The sequence below is a fragment of the Wolffia australiana genome, chromosome 10 (genome assembly GCF_029677425.1).
Source record: "Wolffia australiana isolate 7733 chromosome 10, ASM2967742v1".
In the NCBI taxonomy this organism is placed as follows: domain Eukaryota; kingdom Viridiplantae; phylum Streptophyta; class Magnoliopsida; order Alismatales; family Araceae; genus Wolffia; species Wolffia australiana.
In genome coordinates, this window is record NC_135844.1 from 10,227,599 (window position 1) to 10,248,097 (window position 20,499).

General features: G+C 44.4%; 1 protein-coding gene and 1 long non-coding RNA gene across 2 annotated transcripts; one reads left to right on the forward strand and one right to left on the reverse strand.

Moving 5' to 3' along the window:
* Nucleotides 1-595: 595 nt before the first annotated feature.
* Nucleotides 596-2,286, reverse strand: LOC144708642 (BURP domain-containing protein 6-like). The gene is made up of 4 exons (XM_078582054.1): nt 2,153-2,286; nt 1,971-2,031; nt 1,712-1,822; nt 596-1,530 (listed from the first exon to the last, which is right to left on the reverse strand). Exons 1-4 carry the CDS (start codon nt 2,258-2,260, stop codon nt 731-733), a joined length of 1,080 nt encoding a protein of 359 aa, XP_078438180.1. The 5' UTR covers nt 2,261-2,286; the 3' UTR covers nt 596-730.
* A 1,829-nt stretch (nt 2,287-4,115) lies between these two features.
* On the forward strand, nt 4,116-4,689 carry LOC144708710 (uncharacterized). Its single transcript, XR_013582843.1, has 2 exons — nt 4,116-4,375; nt 4,496-4,689. It is a non-coding gene; the product is annotated as an uncharacterized LOC144708710 (long non-coding RNA).
* Nucleotides 4,690-20,499: the final 15,810 nt, after the last annotated feature.

Genomic DNA, 20,499 nt, shown 5'->3' on the forward strand with positions numbered 1-20,499 from the left:
TCATTTAATGCATATACATTGTCTAATATATACAGCGCACGATTTAAAATATCTTCCATATGGGATAACAGGATTCGAATTTTAATGTGAACTGCGAATCCTGTTATCCCATATGGAAGAAAATAAAAATATTACACTGTATATATTATTTGAGGTTGATAACATATCAAAACGTAAGTCGTTAGATTTAAATAAACAAATGAATGAGATGGATAGCTTAATTTTTGTCAGTCGATATACGGATATCGAAACCTGATATCCTGTATCCGTCGCGTCCCTCTACCTACAGTATCCGAGATCGATATCCGTCTGCCCCTCAGAGACGGATATCGTCCGATATCTGGCACGATCCCTTTTTTTCCCAGATATCGAATATTGTTTGGGCGAACCCTAATGGTGATTGCCGATTTATCGGCTGCCAAGAAAATTAACCAAAATAATGAATACAAAAGGAACCATAACTAGTTACTAAGCCATGGTTAAAGCTACAGGTCGACTACCATTGCTTGAAGCCATGAAAGACGGATTTATAAGATCGATGGTCGTAGTGATAATTGCATTGCACTTCTTCGAAAATACTAGAAGCCCAGACAACTTACTAATAAAGCGCGGCATCCCTCTTGGAGAAAGACAGGTGACGAAGAATACACGTTGATGAAACGATATAGGCCCTTATTTTTTATGGGGAGGCCATCGATGTTCGTGGATAAGGAAGGAAGAGCCGCTGGATCTAGTGGGATCTAGCGATCACGACGTGATCCGGCGGCAGAAAGTGGCACACGGGGACCGTCCCGGGCTTCACCTTCAGCATCTGGAAGGCGATGTGCTTAGGGTTCCACTTGGAAGTGTCCGTGTGGCACGCCACCACGGCTTCAACCTTGGTGCCTTCCGCCCCCGCCAGAGACACCGTGTAAGCCTTGGTCGAACGCGCGGTGTGACAGTAGAACACGGCGTACGCGTACTTTTCCGGGTGGCAGGCGAGGGCTCCGCCGTCTGCGAGCTTCTTCACGCCGTTGGGCTCGATGGTGTACACCTGCTTGGAGGGCTTCCCGCTGGTGACGACCGTGGAGACCGCCGCGAGGTCGCGGGAGCCGAGGCTGACCGTGGAGAAGTCGACCACGGACTCGAGCGAAGTGGCGCAGAATCTGGTCTCACCGGCCAGGGGCGTCTCCTCGCACCGTTTTAGGGTTTTGCGGACGATGTCGGCCTCGGCCGAGCGGGGTTTCACCGAGAGGAGGCTCAGAATTTCGGGCAGTTTGGCGGACGAGAAGGGAACTGAGTCGGCGACGGAGCGAGGCAGGAACTTGGCTGCGGACGCGGGCGCGGCGAAGTTCACGCGCATCTTGGAGCCCGCCACGAGGTCCGTCTGTCGGAAGAAGATGGTTGAATTGGCGTTGGCTCGCACCTGCGTCTGGGTGGCGGCGTACTGGTAGTTGAAGTTCGGGAGAGTGACATTGACGCCGCCTATCGGGCTCGGTATAATGAATCCGTATATTCCCCTCCACCACGCCGGAGTCGCCAGCTTGCTATCTGCGCCGCAAAGGGAAATTTTTAGTTTCATCTCAGAACGGAGTGGAACGAAACGGGACTGAGTGCGCGAGCTTTTAACGTTCCATCGTCCTCTTTTCTTTCAAATGGAGCGATGGGGGGGTGGGGATCGGGGTTTCGGCAGCGAATTGTTATTTCTATAGTGGCTGGGACATTAGAAAACCTGTCAGTAGGGAGGAGCGGAACGCGATAGGAATATCCGTGGAGGGAAGAGCTTGGTGCCAGTAGGCTTCCGGGGTTATTGAGCTCCCAGCGACTTCCTGCGCGGTACCTCCTGCGGAGAGAATTAATCTCGTCAACGCGGATTCAATACCTTTTTCCGTATCTCGATGGACTCAAGTTATGGAGAGAACAAAGCTCTCGGTCTTTTGCGGTAAGATAAGAAGCTCTCGGGTAGGAAGGAGCACTTTTAGAGTACAAACCTCTCGGAATGATACGAAATCGAGGGGGGGGCGGAGGGGGCGCGGCTTCAGCAATAACCGCCTACGCAAGCATAAAAAACAGAAACTTTATTAGCAGTTCTTACTAGAGCCCACGTTACACGGATGGCCAATGTTATACGTATGTTTAAGTACGTATGGCCGTTAAAAATGCGGAAACTCACGCAAAGAAACAGCAAAACCAGGATGTAGCGCGCCATGGAGTCGCAAAGATTGGACCTAAGAATGGCTGGACGATCTCCGGAGTGATACCGTCGGAGATGGGTTTCCATTGAATTTATAGGGGCTACCTGACCCATTTAGAGAGAGAAACGGAGACAGAGAGAGAGAAAGAGACGGAGAGAGAGAGTGATAGAGAGACAGAGAGAGAGAGGGGCCACACGAATGACTAGTCAGGCCTCTTAGAGTTGGCGAAGGGTCATCTACCGTTCATGTACTACGTATCAGGGCATTAATGGCTGCGAGTGCATGCATGTCCCAATGACCGGCTTGGCGTGACAAGCATGAAGTCTTCCTTTCTTCTCGTGTGGACATCGGCTACTGTTACACTTAGCGTTGCTTCCTCGACGATACAATTTTCTTCGGATTGCTCCCTTCTCTTTTACCGTTTATTATATCTGACTATGACTCATCTCATCACAACCTACGTGAGTTTCCCCTCGTCAATTAATCAAACGAGTGGTTCAGGCATCAGCCGACGTATATTACGAATGTAATTTTACAACTGCAACCCCATGACCCTTTGCCCAGGCCCTACAACTCCATTGCCATAGAGACAGATCAAGAAAGCTATTCTAAATACAATATATGTTGCAAGGATACACATATCGACGTCTTTTATCTTATCAACTCCAGAAATCGACGTCAGGTTTCCATCCACAAGAGCGACGCACGAAAAATCATACGTCTCGAAAGAGACTTGGCTCTTGACCTTTTACCTCACAGAAAATATAAAAACATTTTCCGAAGTCGTATTTTCAATCACTTAGAACATAAATAATAAGTACAATCATGTTTTAGTCCTTCCAAAGGCATGCTTCCCGCTATCAGACGAACTCGCAAAAAAGAGAAGCAAAACCAAAATGTGAGAAATAAGACATAGGACTGCTGAGCGACATAGGTAATGATACGTTGGAGATTGGTTCGGGTTTATTTCTAAGAGTCGCCTTCTTAATTTATGCAGCTGAATTGACTCTAAGCTGAACTCCGGAATAATGAATTTCGAGTCAGCTAAAGCTCATCTACTGTGGATGTACTTCTTATGAGGCCATCAATCATGTACGTCATTATTGGTTATGGGTTTGGAGAAACAAGCACGACTTCTCCCGTGTGGGATAGAGGATTAGGACTGGTAGGCACGACATATCTCTTCTGGTGCATGTGTTGACACCCGTAAGAGTCCGCTTAGTTGGTTGATTATCTCTCTGCTTCAACTAGTGTCAGGATTAAGCCAATTTTTTGACTCTCCATTCTTCAAAGGCTCGTTAAATCTAAGCGTGATTAAGTCACTAATACCATTAGGGATGACGTGAGTCTCCCCTTGCTAACTCGAACGAGTGGTTATTGCATCTTGTTGACCATTTTGCAGCCCATTTAACCTTCGTACCCTCGATAAAGCTCTTCAGGATTCAAAAGTTGTTTAAAGATTATCATGATGTATGATTGATATTTTTAGCGACAAACAAAATATTGCATATCTCGAAGACTGCTCACGTCTAGAACTTTCATCTCAGATTGAAAAACTTCAATACGTGTCCGAAGAACTGTTTTTTAATGGTTTTGAACTCAAAAATGTAAAATTGAATACGTTTTCTTGCATTAATTGCAAGTTCAAGGTTTCCATTGTTAGGTACGCAATCGATCATGGAGTCAACATCATGATGCATGTAGATCGTGATTACAGTATCAATCCGTCGATTTCAAAGTATAACTATTAATCATATTTATTTCTAGTGATTTGTAACTTTCATTTGAATATGACAATTAAATTGATTATAAAAGTTAAACTCACCATTAATGGCTTTAAATTGATTGGAATTAGTCTTTGGGTTTAATGCGTTAAGAAGAATCTGACAAAAACTTCATACCAACCATGTGTTAATGATCGTATAATCGTTTTCCTTCTAGGACACTCATGGATCGGGAACAGGTGGATTATACGATGTATGAATTGCAACACATATTTAAACATCTTGAACGATCGAATAGTAACAAGGAACCAAAAAATAAAGTTTAAAATTCTGGGAATTAGGCCAAATCGGGTCAAGGCGACGAGCAAACGAGATGGACTCGCTTTAAAAGGAGCTCAACGAACCATCTCAATCGTCTTCAAAGGAGCTTAAAATTCAGTTACTAGCAAAGGCGCATAAGACTAACGCAAGAGTAAGGTATTAGCCCTGATCTTCATCGTTTTTGTCTCCGGGGGGCACTCGGATTTACTCCAACTGTGGCTTTGATTATGAGTATTTGATCGTCCGACATATCTATATATTTTTTCTCTTTTTTAGGCGTAGTTGCTTGATATTCCTCGCTACCGTTTCCTTATGGAAATTAGGATTTGCTGCGCCTATGGGTCTGGTTTTGAATGGTTGACTGCCAGACAAATCTGTTTTATTTTCTGTTTCAGTTGTGGTTGCATGGTTTAGATGTTTCTAGGATGTTGTGTTATTGATATTTGATAAGGTAGATGCGTGTGATTTTAGGTCTTCATTTGATAGATGATCATACTAACCCAAATGAAAGATAGCAACCTTAAACAAAAAATTGGACAAGAATTAAAAATTATTACTAAAATAACTTCTCGTATCTGAAAGATCGCAATAAAACACCATTATAACTCGCCAGTATGTCTAAACAGTCTATGGGTCTGCAGACAAACCTCCAAAATCATCGGAATCAACAAAATCACCTGGGAAAAAGAGAAAAGTCTCAATGGAATAAAAACATGAATATCAGTCAAAATTAAATTGCCTACATTTTAGCTTCACCCTAAGTCTATTAACCCACAACATAGCATAGACCTTCGGAGTTATGAAAAGCTATTCAAGGACTGAATATCGAAAATCATTGAGATAGACCAGACCTGACCATTGAGCTTCACATATTAACGCAAATAGTTGCTGCTTATGAGCGTGGGAGGAGTTGGATTAATTACTGTTGAATCTGAATAAGTAGACCTGATACTGCGAGAACTGTAGGACTTCGAATGACATAAAAAAGTAGACATCCAGGTAAGGGGAAAATAGGAAGATGGCAACAATATGACAATTACAGAGAAATAGACCAAGATCATGAAAATGACATCCAGGTAAGGGGAAAATTTTGGAGAAAAATAGAAATCGTGTAAGGATAACAAAAGAGATTATAAAGGAGGAAATCAATAGAGAACGGAATGGTAGCACCAAAAATCTGGGAAAAAGAGAGCAGTGATTTAAATTTAAATAACTAAGTGTTAGAGGATAACAGTACGTCAGTAAAGATGAAGAATGAAAAAACCAAACCATGAACCAAAAAACAAGAATCCTATCTAAAAATAAAAAAATTAAGCTTAAACATCTTGCAAGAGGCATTATATAGAATAAACGACTAAAAAGAAAACATCAAAATCTGGTTAAACTATCAACTAGAAAATTACAGCTATCATTGCAGCAGAACAAATGAGAGAAAAATCTAAGAGACCAAAAACAAAGGTGACGTAGGACAACTAAGGAAAAAGGGCGACTAAGGAGATGGATGGATGACGACGGGTAAAGGGTAATATACGGGTTTGTAGGGAGGGATAAAACAGCCACAGAAATACACGCGGTCGGATTCGGACTTTAAAATCGATGAAAAACTGGTGGTGCAGCTCCGACCCTTGTCGAGGGCGGGAGTACTGTCTTCACCCACCGCGACGATGCCTAAGCACCAAAATCAATATCCGAATTCGCGTCACGAAGGAACACTCGAAAGAGAAAGAGGAAGTGGGAAATCCAAACCAAATCTAATTCTGACGGCGGTGGAAACTTCTCGAAAAAATACTGCATGGAGAACACTTTCGACACCAAAGAGTTCAGGTGTACCTCAGCACTGTAGTGCGTGAAGCGGTTGCGGTGAATTCAGATCGTGACGAGGCTGGGCGAATCTGGGCGTTGAGAGGCCCACTGGACGAGGAAGATTCTGGGCGTTCCGGGCGTTGAACGGCCCTGGTAGTGAGTAGATGTCGTTGTCGCAGAGTCAGGCATAGGCGACTACCCGCGCGCGCGAACCGCGCGCAGGGTGTGCAGAGCGCACGGAGCGCGCAAGCGGAGTGCGCGGAGGGCACGCAGCGCACGTGGAGCGCGCGTAGCGTGCGCGGCTCGAAGCGTCGGATGGCGTCGACGACGACCGGCGGCCTAGGGTGCTCTGGGCGGCGGCCTAGGACTTCCTTGGGCGGCAGCTTGGGGCGGCCTAAGGCGGCGGCCTTAGGCTGTCTTGGGCGGCAGCCTGGGGTGGCCTGGGGCGGCGGCCTTGGGCTGCCTTAGGCGGCAGCCTGGGGCGGCCTGGGCAGCCCTGACTGGGGCGGCCTGGGTGGCCTTGGCTGGGGCGGCCTAGGGCTGCTCGTGGGCCGCCCTGGTAGGGGCAGCCTGGGGCAGCCTGGGGCGGCCTTGGGCGGCCCTGGCTGGGGCGGCTTGGGCGGCCTTGGGCGGCCCTGTTGGGGCAGCCTAGGGCAGCTCGTGGGCGGCCCTGGCAAGGGCGGCCTGGGCGGCCGTGGCAGGGGCGGCCTGGGCGTGACCTTGGACAGCCTGGCAGGGGCAGCCTGGGCGGCCTAGGGATGGCAGGTCTGAGAGAGAAAGAGAGAGAGAGAGAGATGAGATGAGGAAGAGGAAGAGATGGCCAGGGACGACGACCGGCGACGCGAGGGGGTGGTGGTGGTGGCGACGACGGAGGCGGCAGGGTAGGGTTGAAGAAGGGATAGGGAGGCTTGGGCAGTCCTCCAAGAAGAGTTAAACAAAAACTCGATTCTTGAATTATGACTGCCTAATGTTTCTTGAAAACAATGGCCTATATATAGGCCTTGGAGGAAAGAGAAAATGACGATAAATTAGAGACAAGAAAGTAAAGACGTGCGCCGTGTCACGCCAAAGGGCAGTTGTGGATCTGCCTCTGGCATCGTGTCATGACGCGCGTAAGGACGTGTGCGGGTGGAGACGTGCTTGTCGACGCGGCGTGTTGATTTTGGTTGACCGTGGCGGGTTGACTTCGGTTGACTTCGCCGTTGGGTCCATAGAAGGCGTGTTGACTCCGGTTGACCGTGGCAACGCATTTGACGGTGATGTGTTGGCGTCCTCGCCATCAAAAGGCTTGCCCAAATGTAAAATGGATAGAAAGACACATAGATATTCAGTATTAAGAAATATTACAAACATTAAAAATGAGATTGAGGGCTCTTATATTGAAAGGTAATCGAGTCACAAAGTTAATTATCTTTGTATGTCATGTGGTCAAATCTACAATTAAGAACAATGCACAGACTAGAAGTGTATCAACCTCAATGCTTGGGCAGCAATGTTGAGCAGCCTTTACTTAGGCATAGGAAGTCTCTTGCAAAACCTTGATATTTCTGGGATTTTGAAGGAGGTTGGGCTAGGCCCTTAGCAGAAGACTAAGGCATTTTATTATCACACAAGTAAGGATACATTGATGGCCGTAACCATTACATGGGTGCAAGGCTCATACACTAATCTAGTGACAGGGTGCAATCCGCATCGTGGGGTAGTGGTCGATCGCAATACACCACAAGAGAAATATGATTGTGCTATGATAAATAAATGATCCAAAGTTTTAAATCAACGAAGAGCGTTCAATTGCCATCGAATAGTTCAATTGGACAGCAAGATGACATTAGAAGAAACCTAGGAATAATAGGCTCCTAATGACCCACGTAATGAATCAAAGGCCAACATAGGATGGGGAAGGCAATTCACTGCCCGCAGATGTTCCGACCTTCTTTGGAGACAATTATAATCCGATACCAAGAATGTAAAAATACCTATCTGCTCAATAAACACAGTGGTCTAATCTATCGATACTATTTTGGATGATGGAGCGATTCATATCGGTACTGGAACAGATAACTAAGCTGAAAATAAAGGGGAAGCTGAGGAATGAGTAAGGACCTGGAACAGATTTTTGGAAGTAGCTCTTGCACTTGAGAAGACTGACGAATGAGGGTCGCACGCGGATTCAAATGGGGTGTAGATCCCTTCATCGGATATGTGGATCAGTGTTGGGGTTTGTCAGCCCCCTCACCGCTGGAATGCGGGAAAAGGTGGGGCTTTACTTGTCCAAGCCCTCTTGAGAGAGGGGGTGCGTGGATCGAGGTGTGCCCCCCACCTCTCGTCCTTTTGTGAGAAATGGCCCATTTGGGGCCCATTTATCTATTATTTAAAGGGGTGTTCATCCCCCGTGAACCCTAATCAGACTTTGCACCCATCGAGTATTTTTTTATTCATTCTTCTTGTCTCTTCCTCTCTTCTTCTCTCTCTCTCTCTCCTGGTTTGTTTTCATCGCTCCTTGGTGGTTACTCCCTTGTCTTGGGAGTTGAAGGATTTGCTCTACTGCATCACACCAGAAGCCAGTGCCCTCACCGAGAGCCTTGCACATTGACGTCATGCCGGTGATGTAAAGAGGTTCTTATTATCTATCTCTATACGCCGACATACTTATCTTATCCGAGTTGATTCCACATTTCTACCATAGCATCTTGGGTCGTTGTTTTCTTCAACGAGTTTCAACAAGTGGTGCCAAAGCTAGTTGGTTGTTTTACTCGCACTTGATATGGCATCATCTTCATCTTGTTTTGATGTTGAGAAGCTAGACAGTTCGTTGAATTTTAACTTGTGGCAGCAGCGGGTGTGCAATCTGTTAATCCAGCAGGATTTGACGTTGACCTTAGACGACCGAAGCATGGTAATGTTATGGCAGCTAATTTGCACAAGTATCAGCAGAAGGTCGTTAGAACCATTTGGTTGTGTTTATCCAATAGTGCTCTTTATCGTGTTCTTGGTGACAAGGATCCCGCGACAATTTGGGATACGTTGGTGAAGCGCCTTGCATCAAAGTCGATGATGAGCAAGTTGGCGTTGAAGAGACGATTGTTCGGGCTACGTATGGCTGAAGGTGCTGATTTATCTGTTCATATTGTTTGTTTTAATCAGTTGATTACAGGTCTGATGAAGATTGAGGAGGTGTTCTCCGACGAGATTAAAGTGATATTTCTGCTCGTTTCTCTTTCCGAGTCGTATGATCACTTCGTGACGATCTTGTTGCATAGAAGAAAAGCGCCAGGTCTTGAGGAGGTTACAACCTTGATGGAGTATTATCAGCGGAAGAAATGAGGTGAAGATACCCAAGGCGGGGCACTCTACATGAAGAATGGGAAGGAACGTGGACGGTAGAAGGAGATGGGAAAGTCAGGAGAGAAGAACCATCGGCCCAAGTCTCGGACCAATTGGTTGGTGTGCGTAACATGCCACAAGTGTCATGAGAAAGGAAATCTGAGGAGAGATTTTCCAAGGTTGAATAATGGGAAGACGGATGCTGGTGAGACGAGCAATGCTAAGGTTGCAAGGGTTGAAGAGGTTTGTGATGGAGATGTCTACTCTGCCCTGGTCGCAGCTGATGAATTAGTTGACCCGCAGATTCTGGATTCTGGTTGCTCTTATCATTTATGTCCTCATGCTAACTGGTTTCACTCTTATGTGAGTGCTTCATGTGTCACTTCTATGGGGAACAATGCTCCTTGCAAGGTTGTCGGCACTGGAACGGTGAAGATCCGAATGTTTGATGGAGCAATCAGAGTGTTGGAAAATGTGCGGCACGTGTCAGAGCTATGGCAGAATTCGGTTTCCCTTGGTTATTTGGAGGCGAATGGCTGCACATTCAAGGCTGCACATGGAGTATTGAAAGTTTGTAAGGGAGTGCTTGTTGTCATGAAGGGGGCACGTCTACGAGCTAATATTTACAAGCTCAAAGGGAGCACTGTGATAGGTGGAGCTGTAGTTGCTACACCTCATGAGCCGATGATGAATGACACACTCTTGTGGCACTTGCATTTGGGCCAAATGAGTGAGACCGGTATGCAGAAGCTATATGCACGAGGTCTGCTACCCGAGGTAAGGTTTCGCAAATTGGATTTTTGAAAGTATTGTGTCATTAGCAAACAACGCAGGGTGACGTTCAAGGCAGCAAAGCGTGACACGAGTGGTGTCACGGATTATATTCATGGTGATGTGTGGGGACCCATTGATGTGATGAGCTGTTGATGTGCTCAGTATTTTATGACCTTTGTTGATGATTTTTCCAGAAAAGTTTGGGTTTATTTCTTAAAGCACAGGTCGGATGTCTTCTCGCGGTTCAAGACTTGGTGCACAAGAGTTGAGGACCAAATGGGGAGGAAGATCAAGGTCTTGCGGACTGACAATGGTACGGAATTTAAAAATTCTAAATTTGATCAATTCTGCGTAGAGCACAGTAGTTGGCGTCATTTTATGATGAAGAAGACCCCTAAGCAGAATGGCATTGCAGAACGCATGAACCGCACCATTGCGGAGAGAGCAAGGTGTTTGTTGTTGAATGCTGAATTGCCCAAGGAGTTTTGGGCAGAGGCAGTTCAGATAGTGGTGTTTTTTGTGAATAGGTCCCCAAATTCTGCTCTTGATAGGAAGGTGGTTGAAGAGGTATGGACTGGAAAACCTGTGGACTATTCCATGTTGTTTGTATTTGGATGTACAGGTTATGTCCTTACACCTGCTGATGAGAGATCGAAGCTTGATCCAAAGTCAAAGAAGTGCATTTTTTGGGGGTATAGCGACGAAGTAAAGGGCTGTCGGCTTTGGGATCTAGAAGCGCAGAAGATTGTGTTCAGCAAGGATGTGGTTTTTGATGAAAATCACATGGTGAAGCCTTCTAATGAGCAGGGATATTAGAGATCAGGTGGCAGCAATGTCCAAGAGAGGACTTGGGTGGAGGCGGAGAATGTGCAGATTCCACCCAATTCAGTTGATGGTGGAGGATTGACTGATGAGGCCGCAGAGAATTCTGAGAGCATTGCTGTTAGGCAGGAGACGAGGCTACCTGCACGTCTTGAGGATTATGTGAATGTTGCTTTGTTTTCAGGAGATGGAGAACCAACATCTTTCAAGGAGGCATTGAATTGCCCTGAGAAAGAGAGATGACTACAGGCCAAGTCCGAGGAGCATGCATCCTTGGACAAGAACCAAACATAGGAGTTGGTGGAGCTTCCAATGGAGAAGTGAGCTATCGGATGCAAGTGGGTGTTTAAGAAGAAGGCGCCACTTTCCCATGTAGACCAGCCATCATACAAAGCACAGCTAGTCGCAAAGGGCTTTGCTCAGAAATAGGGAGTTGATTATAATGAGATGTTCTCACTTGTTGTGAAACACACATCTATTTGCATGGTGTTAGCCATTATTGCCCATGAGAACATGGAGTTGGAGCAGCTGGACATGAAGACAGCATTCCTTCATGGTGATTTAGAGGAAGTGATATACATGCAACAACCCGAAGTCTTCATTGTACTGGGGGCAAAGAACCTTGTTTGTAGGTTGAGGAAGTCCTTGTATGGGCTAAAGAAGTCTCTGGGGTAGCGGTACAAGAAGTTTGACTCATACATGGTGTGTATTGGCTATTTGAGGTGTAAATTTAATTGGTGCGTCTACATGAGGATGTGTGATGATGGTTCTCCTATATATTTGATGCTCTATGTGGATGATATGCTCATTGCTTCAAAGAATTTAAATGAGATTGGACAGTTGAAGGCATTGTTGAGCAGGGAATTTGAAATGAAGGATCTCAGTGCTGTGAAGAAGATCCTTGGAATGGAGATTCATTGAGATCGGGTGAATGGTCGTCTATGGTTGACTAAGAGGAGCTAACTTGAGTAGATTGTTGATCTGTTTGGCATGAGGAATGCTAAAGCAGTGAACACTCCTTTGGCTAACCATTTCAGGTTGTACGTTGCTCAGATGCCTGAAGCTGTTGAAGACATCGCTGAAATGGAGTCTATTCCCTATGCTAGTGCCGTTGGTTCTCTCATGTATGCTATGGTCTGTACAAGGCCGGATATTGCTCCATAGTTGGACTAATGAGCAGGTTTATAAGCAAATCCGAGAAGGAGCATTGGAGCACGATGAAATGGATTCTTTGATATTTGAAGGGCACAACTGACATGGGAATTCTCTTTGACAAAGGGAGTTCACTTTCAGTACGTAGTTATGTTCATGCTAATTTTTCAAGTGACATCGACAATTGAAGATCCACGACCGGTTATTTGTTTACGGTGGTCGGTGGACATGTGAGCTGGAAGTCGACACTTCAGTTGACTGTTGCATTGTCTACGATGAAGGCAGAGTACATGGCGGTAATGGAAGCTGCTAAGAAGGCCTTGTGGCTGAAGAGTTTGTTCAAAGAACTCAGCATTTCTAAAAGGGGGAGCTCCTCTGTTCTGTGACAGTCAGAGTGTCATTTGCTTGGCAAAGAATCAGGTCTATCATGCACGGTCAAAGCACATGGATGTGCGGTATCACAAGATTCGGGAGTTGTTGAATTCTAAGGAGATTATTCTTCAAAGGTGCACACGGAGGAGAATGCCATAGATATGTTGACGAAGGTCATCACGACGGAGAAGTTCAAATATTGTTTGGATTTGGTGCATGTTGCAGGTACCTTGATGGAGGTGGAGCGCTTGCGGCGTGGGAAAGCGACAAGAGCACCTAGCTCAATAGGGGTGTTTGCCAAGGTGGAGTTTGTTAGGGTTTCTCAGCCCCCCCCCCTCCCGCGGGAATGTGGGAGAAGGTGGGGCTTTACTTGTCCAAGCCTTCTTGAGAGAGGGGGCACGTGGATCGAGGTGCACCCCCATGTCTTGTCCTTTTGTGAGAAATGGTCCATTTGGGGCCCATTTATCTGTTATTTAAAGGGGTGTTAATCCCCCGTGAACCCTACCGCCATGTACCCATCAAGTGTTTTTTCTATTCATTCTTCTTGTCTCTTCCTCTCTTCTTCTCTCTCTCTCTCTCTCCTGGTGTGTCTTCATCACTCCTTGGTGGTTACTCCCTTGGCTTAGGAGTTGAAGGAGTTGCTCTATTGCACCACACGAGAAGCTAGTGCCCTCACCGAGAGCCTTGCACATTGACGTCATGCCGGTGATGTAAAGAGGTTCTTATTATCTATCTCTATACGCCGACATACTTATCTTATCCGAGTTGATTCCACATTTCTACCATAGCATCTTGGGTCGTTGTTTTCTTCAACGAGTTTCAACAGTCAGTCACAAGAGGACATGCTCCTTGACTAAAGTTGGCACTTGGTCTTCTAGAGGGAGAATTAAGGTCAGGGTTGGAAGCAAGATCTGAGAGGAAACCTTCCCGATGATTTGAATAGTACTCCGTTCAAACATGGTGACCACATGGGTGACTGGTTTGACCATCCACTCACGATGCGGAGATCCCACATCTCTCTCGAGACAGATACACAATCGGTTTGTAGAGGAATGAAATGACTCCCTTTCATTGATACAGCAGGGAGAAGAACCTCTGGATCGTCCACGATTGAGGTTGAATCACCAATTTTTCAACAACATTTGTCTCGGACAAGGTGAATTGGCAATTAACAGCGGTTTCCATTCAGCATGGACAATGGAAACTTTCAAATCAATGGCAATCAGTCGGCGGTTATCGAATATCTTTCAAGGCAATTGAATATCATCGTAGTTGTGGACAAAATGAAGACGGTGATCAAGATCAGCCCACAAAATTGCAGAAAATGACATAGCACTTTGTGGAGTAATGCAGCAATAGATCACCCACATTGGAGACAATCTTTCTTCCCCCGATAACAATAAGTAACCAACATTATTCTCTATTGACGATATCAATGATCGAATATAGAAGGTGGAAGAAGAACACCGTGTTCCCTCCTTGTTCCACGTACAGATCTGGATTTCCTAGATGGAGATGGAGGGGATGGCTCCGAATCCTCCAACCGAAATTGCTAGAACAAACTGAAGAAGGGGAGGACTATGTTAGGGTTAGGGAACAGCTCTCACTTCACACTTGGATATGCAACACATCATCAACACAGAAAATGGAATGTAAAAGCCATTTTTTAGTTTCAAACTAGGTACATGTATAGGAATCTATGTTCCAACTGACATTTAAGTCTTTAGAAAAGTCATCATTACTAACATATCCTCCTTAATGTTTACTGTTTGACTCCTAATGATCTCTAAATTTCTCAAATCCTCCTTGAGCCAAAGCCTTGGTAAATCCATCTGCAACTTGGTCAAGAGATGAACAGTGTTTCATAATAGTTGCTCCGGCATTGACTTGCTCTCTAATATGATGATGCTTTATCTCTATGTGTTTGGTTCTTCCATGAAATACTAGATTCTTGGCCATAGAAATTTTTGACATGTTATCTCATAACAAAATAAAAGCTTTTTCTTGATCTATACCAAGATCCTTCAAAATCATTTTGAGCCATATTCCATGTTGACTTGCACTTGATGCAGCTACATACTCAGCTTCTTAAGAAGATAGTGTCACTGTCTCTTGCTTCTTTGAAATCCAACTCTTTCTTTCATCTCTATCTCCTGCCCAATCACTATCCACATATCATCTCAACTGAACATTAGATGATCAATGATAAGCCAAAAATAGGGGTAGAAATTATGCAATTTTTAGCCCTTGTCGTTGTGGAATTTGGCTTATGCAATAAAATTTATAAGAACTCCACTTCAAACGTATAGTGATAAGTACGAGTGTCGTCCAAGGGAAGCTAGTAAGGAATTCAATTTGGTAGTTTTCTTGATAGTTTACCCCTAATTAGAGTGAATTTGATCTTCAACGAGGATCATTCACCCTAATTAGAAGAGAAATTTAGAGAAGGGGGGTAGAAGAGATGAGATGAAAGGAATAAATTGGGAGCACTAAATTGGCTTCTTTGATCCTAATAAAAGGATCCAAGAGGTCAATTAGAGGGGTTGAAAGGGGAGTTTTGATGTCAGATTGGTTGGTTTTTTAGTTTGCTGATTCAGAAATGAAATGGGGAAACTTTAACCTCCTAAGAATTAAAACTAATTTTTTAGAGTTTTTTATTAATGTGCACTCAGAATAGCTAGGTGAATCTCTCAATCTCTCCTCTCAATCTCAGTAAGGGCTTGTACATTTTGCTCAAGCCTAGCGGTTTAGAAGTTCAACCAAGATCAAGAAAAATGAAGAAGAAATTTCACTAAAACAACATCCAAATACACTAAAAGTTCAAATACAACAAGCAAAATGGTACCAGATAGGTTGATCCAAGCTAGAGCTCCTCCTTGTCTTGCAGCTGTGATAGAGCACCATCAAGAATAAGCTCCCCCTCTCGAAATTCAGCTTTTATACTTAGGTTACATAGTCAAAATCACCATTTTACCCCCGTTTAGAAATTAATGTTTATCTATCAATGTAGGCTGGATCTTAATGATCCAACCATACAGATAGAAAGAGGGGATCAAGACGAGCAAATCCATAAAAAAATCATCTCAATCGGACTTCAGGATCAAAAGTTATTAATAAATCAATTTTAACCAATTTTAACCATTGGATTAAAATTGATTTATTTCTTAATTCACGCAATGACGTGCCGGCAGCCTATTGGTTGCCGCATTTCAAATATCTTTGGCGGGCTCTCTCTCCTCGCGCCACGTACCCCACCTGCGAAAAAAAAGAGAAACAAAAGAAAAATTGAAAAGCGGGATTTGCATATGCATCGCTACGCACGTACCGGTGCGTTTCTTTATACCTTATCCATTAAACTGTCGCCATGTCACCAACCGTGCACGCCCGTTGTATGCGCTGCACCGGCGGTGTACTTACCTCCTGCGTTTAGTGCACATCTCATATCCGTTGGATTTTAATCCAACAGCTATGATTTCGCCACGTGGGCGCGGCGGAAGGACCGGCGCGCTTTTTCAATGAAGCCCTTCATAAAACAGATTATTGATATCTGACGCCGCCTAGAGGTATTTGTATATATGTCCTTTCAGCACTCTCTCTCCTCCGATTTTCTCTAAAATTAATAATGCAATTGCAAATAAACCCTGAATGATTTGAAATTGGATCTTTACGCCTGCCATGGCGAGCGAGAGCTGTTTTCAGAGTCTTTTTGCAATGAAACGTTGCAAAAAGGCCCCGGAAAGTCTAGAAATTGCATAAATACATTTTTTCTCTTATAAATATGCCCTTTTTTAATAGAATAAATGCATTTCTTCTTGAAATAAATCCCAGAAAATTCCTCAAAATTCGTAAAAATTCTAGAAAATTCTAGAAAATTCCCTGATTCATTCCCATGTTGATAAATGTCGAAATAAAATTTTTAATGTGCCATTTTCATCCAAAAATAATTATTTCGAGCTTCAATAAATCCTTACAAATTCATATAATTAACAGAAAATTAGGGAAAAATCAGAAATTACTTGAAAACATTATTTTCGTGTAAATATATGATAACAACCCAATTTTAAGCCTTTTAAATGCATAAATCATGCTAATAACATGAAATAAAGACAGAAATTAGGGTGTTATCAATCAATAATATAGTAATCCATACTCTTTGGTTCCACATATATATCTCATAATTCTTTTCATTGTTCCAAAATGATGAGTAGAAGGATAACTCAGAATTCTTGACACCAAACTCATAGATAGCATAATATATGGTCTTGTATTTGTCAAATAAATTAAAATCCCCACAATGCTTCTCTAAAATTGCTCATCCACCAAAGTCATACCGTCATTTAAAGTCAATTTTTCATTTGAATTCATAGGAGTAGTACATGGCTTGCATGATATCATATTAAATTTTTTAACACTTCTGACGCATACCTTTCTTGAGAGATAAATATTCCCTTTTCATCTTGAAGTATTTGAAGACCAAGAAAATGATGAAGTAAACCATGATCAGTCATCTCAAATTCAGACATCATTAGGTTCTTGAATTCTTGAATAAGAGAATCAGACAATCCCATATAAATCGTATCATCAACATAAGTACTCACAATCATAATATCACTTTTGCTCTTCTTGATGTATAAGGTCTGTTCATTTTCACTTCTTTGAAATCATACTTTATCAAACAATAATGTAACCTTCCATACCATGCTCTTGGTGCTTGTTTTAAACCGTATAAAGCTTTGTTCAACTTGTAAACTTTTTCCTCTTTTCCTTTAACCACAAATCCTTCATGTTGCATAACATAAACCTCTTCAATGAAAATACCATTCAAGAAAGCAGATTTAACATCAAAATGATATACCTTCCATGCTTTTTAGCTTCAATGGCTAACAAAATTCTTATGGTTTCAAGTCTTGCAACTGGTGAAAATGTTTCAAAATAGTCAATTCCATAGTTTTGTGCATAACCTTTCTCTACTAACCTTGCCTTATACCTCTGTATACTCCCATCTGCTCCATTCTTGATTTTGTAAACCCATTTTACTCCAATAGGTTTAATTGAAGATGTAAAATCCACAAGCTCCCATGTGTCATTTTTCTCAATACACTTAATTTGATCTTCAACCGCATTTTTCCACACTTCCTTTCTTTTAGCTTCGTCAAAGCTTACTGGTTCATCATATGACAAAACTGCAAAAATACTGGTCTCATATAATTCTTTTATACCGACTTTGTCTTTCATTTGTGGTGATGGGGATTCATCTTCAATCACTCTTCATTCAGAATTTCTATCTGAATCAACGACAGAACCATACTTTCTCCATTTCTTTCTTTCTATATCTGAATCCCTTTCTCCTTCTTGATATTTAGTCTTTTCGCTCCAACCCTAAAAGCTTTATTCATCAAAAATAACATCTCTTTTAATAATCACTTTTTTGTTAAAGGGTTATACAATCTATAACCTTTGCTTTCGTTACTATATCCAACAAAAATGCATTTCTCACTTTTCTTGTCCAACTTCCCACATTCACTTTGATCAATTAAAGCATAATTAATGCATCCAAATATTCTTAAATGACCAACAACTGGTTTTCATGTCAAACGTCGTCAGGGACGTCATCTGGTCGACACCAAATATGATGGCTAGGTGCCAGTCAATGATAATGGTATCGCACTACGGCGTGGCGTCATCCGATCGGGAATCCTAAATGGAAAAATATGCTACGATGCAATGCAAGATGCACGGTATATGGTACGTGCAAGTGCCGACGAGCTAGGAATACCAACGCCCGGGACCAACGGAGTCACCCGGCAGTGGAAGGGTAAACCTATCGAACCTCGTTTGAAGGGATGAGGATGACTACGGTGCCGAACAGAGTAGCTCTGCCGGATGTTGCCCACACGTGACGGGCGGACCGGACTCGTACCAAGGAGTGACACTCAAGCTTGTCGTAGTTTTCACTCAACTTGTCCCTCTCACCTATATCTAACCCAAGTGCGGTGGAGGCAATACGAAAATGCACTACAAAAAATGAGAGAGGGGCGAGGGGGAAGAAGACGTACCTTGTATGCGCCTGCGAATCAATTCTCCACTACTTTGTACGTCCGGAATGCGAGCGTTCAATGGCAATGCCGAGAGAGACCAGGTACAGGGCCGGCAAGGCATGACAGCCGCGGGGCTGGAGCAGATGAGCGGGGTTCGAAGGAGACATCAGCACCCGAGCCCATTGAGGAAAGGAATCCGTCCAACAAGATCTGCTCCTGCAAGGTTTGGTCAAGGGGAGCCGACGGTCGTGAAGGACGGTCCCGATGGATCACCTCCCGGATTCGCCGACATAGAGACTTGACCGGTGGTAGAAGGAAAAGGGCAACAAGGTTGACGCCCTAGAGTCGAACACCCGAGGTGCAGGGAACACCCTGGAATCGGTCGACTAGGGTCGTGGTCAACGCAACCCCCGGTCAACGTAGGTGCCCGCACCTAGCTTACTGGTCGGCCGGCGGTGGCTCATGGGAGGCTGCAAGCCTCGCCCCTTGGCGCAGATGCTCGCATGGGAGGGATGGCTAGCATACTCCTAAAAATCCCACATGGTCGAGGGAGCGTTCTAGTGTGCCCAGATCACTATTTGCCCACCGTCAGGCGTCGCGATGAAAACAGCTCTCAACGTGGCCGCTGCGTTGCACTGGTGGCTGTGGGAAGAAAGGACGTCGTTTGATGATGTAGAGAAATGGGGGGGGGGGGAACGTGATGATGACGTATGCCTGGCCTTGGCTCCTCTTCCTCCACAGGGTCCTCCTGCCTCTGCTCAACCATCTCTTCTCTCCGTCATCTTCTTCCTCAGGACGGGACTGCTCTTCTCAACAAGGTAATTCTTTGAAAAGAAAACAACAATTCCTACGAGCTAGGGTGCCAATCCTTGCCTGTTATAGGGGAAGGATATGAATGGGCCCCTAGAAATAACAAGGGAAATAAACAACGGTCTAGGGCCCATGAAGGGGAAAGGGGAGGGGAAGGCCTTATAGACTGGACTTCCCCTCACTACACGAAGATGCTATGAAAGACCAAAGAAGGGGATGATGATGTAAAAGATGAACACTGACGGCGGGAAATGCAGGAAAACACGGATAAAGATTTGGATGAAAACAACGTAAAACCGAAGATGACAAGCCCCTTGCCCCAGATATTTGAATGCGAGCCTTCGGGCCGTCGCCTTGGCTTGCCTGGCAAACTGAACGCGAGTAGGTGGTGGTGTCCTTGGCGATGGCGATGTCTCTGAAGGTGTTCCTTAGGGCTCGAGCTGCGTCGTGCCATCAGGTTTGTTCTCATACCAGGCTTCAAAAGGTGTCATATCATTCACAGCTTTTGTAGGAGAAATATTTTGAATGTAAGCTGCAACAGCAACAGCTTCAGCCCAAAATTTAGTAGGCAAACTTTTTTTCATGAATCATGCTCCTAGCAGCTTCAACAAGTGTCAGTTCTTCCTCTTAGGGTAGGGAAGTTTGTGCTTCATCAACGAACGAACACTGTTCGTTGAAGAATGAACAGCCAAAATTTCATGTTCGTGTTCGTGCTTAGTTCATTTGTGTTTTTTCGTGAAAAAACACGAACACTGCTGACTTTTTAAAAATAGTAAAAAAATGTATGATGAGAGAGATAGAAAGAGAGAGAAATGAGAGTGGGAGCAAGGAGGAGGGGAGCACGGGAGAGGGGGTGGGGAGCGAGAGAACAAGAGATAAAGGGAAAAGAGAGGGGGGGCAAGGGGGAGGGGAGCATGGGAGAGGGGAGGGGGAGCGAGAGAGAGAGATAGAGAAAAATCAGAGGGAGAAAGGGGGAGGGGAACATGGGAGAGGGGAGGGGAAGCTAGAGATTGAGAGATAGAGAGAAATGAGAAATGGAGCAAGGGGGAGAGGAGCATGGGAGAGGGGATGGGGAGCCAGAGATTGAGAGATAGAGAGAAATGAGAAATGGAGCAAGGGGGAGAGGAGCATGGGAGAGGGGATGGGGAGCGAGAGAGAGATAGAGAAAAATGAGAGAGGGAGCAA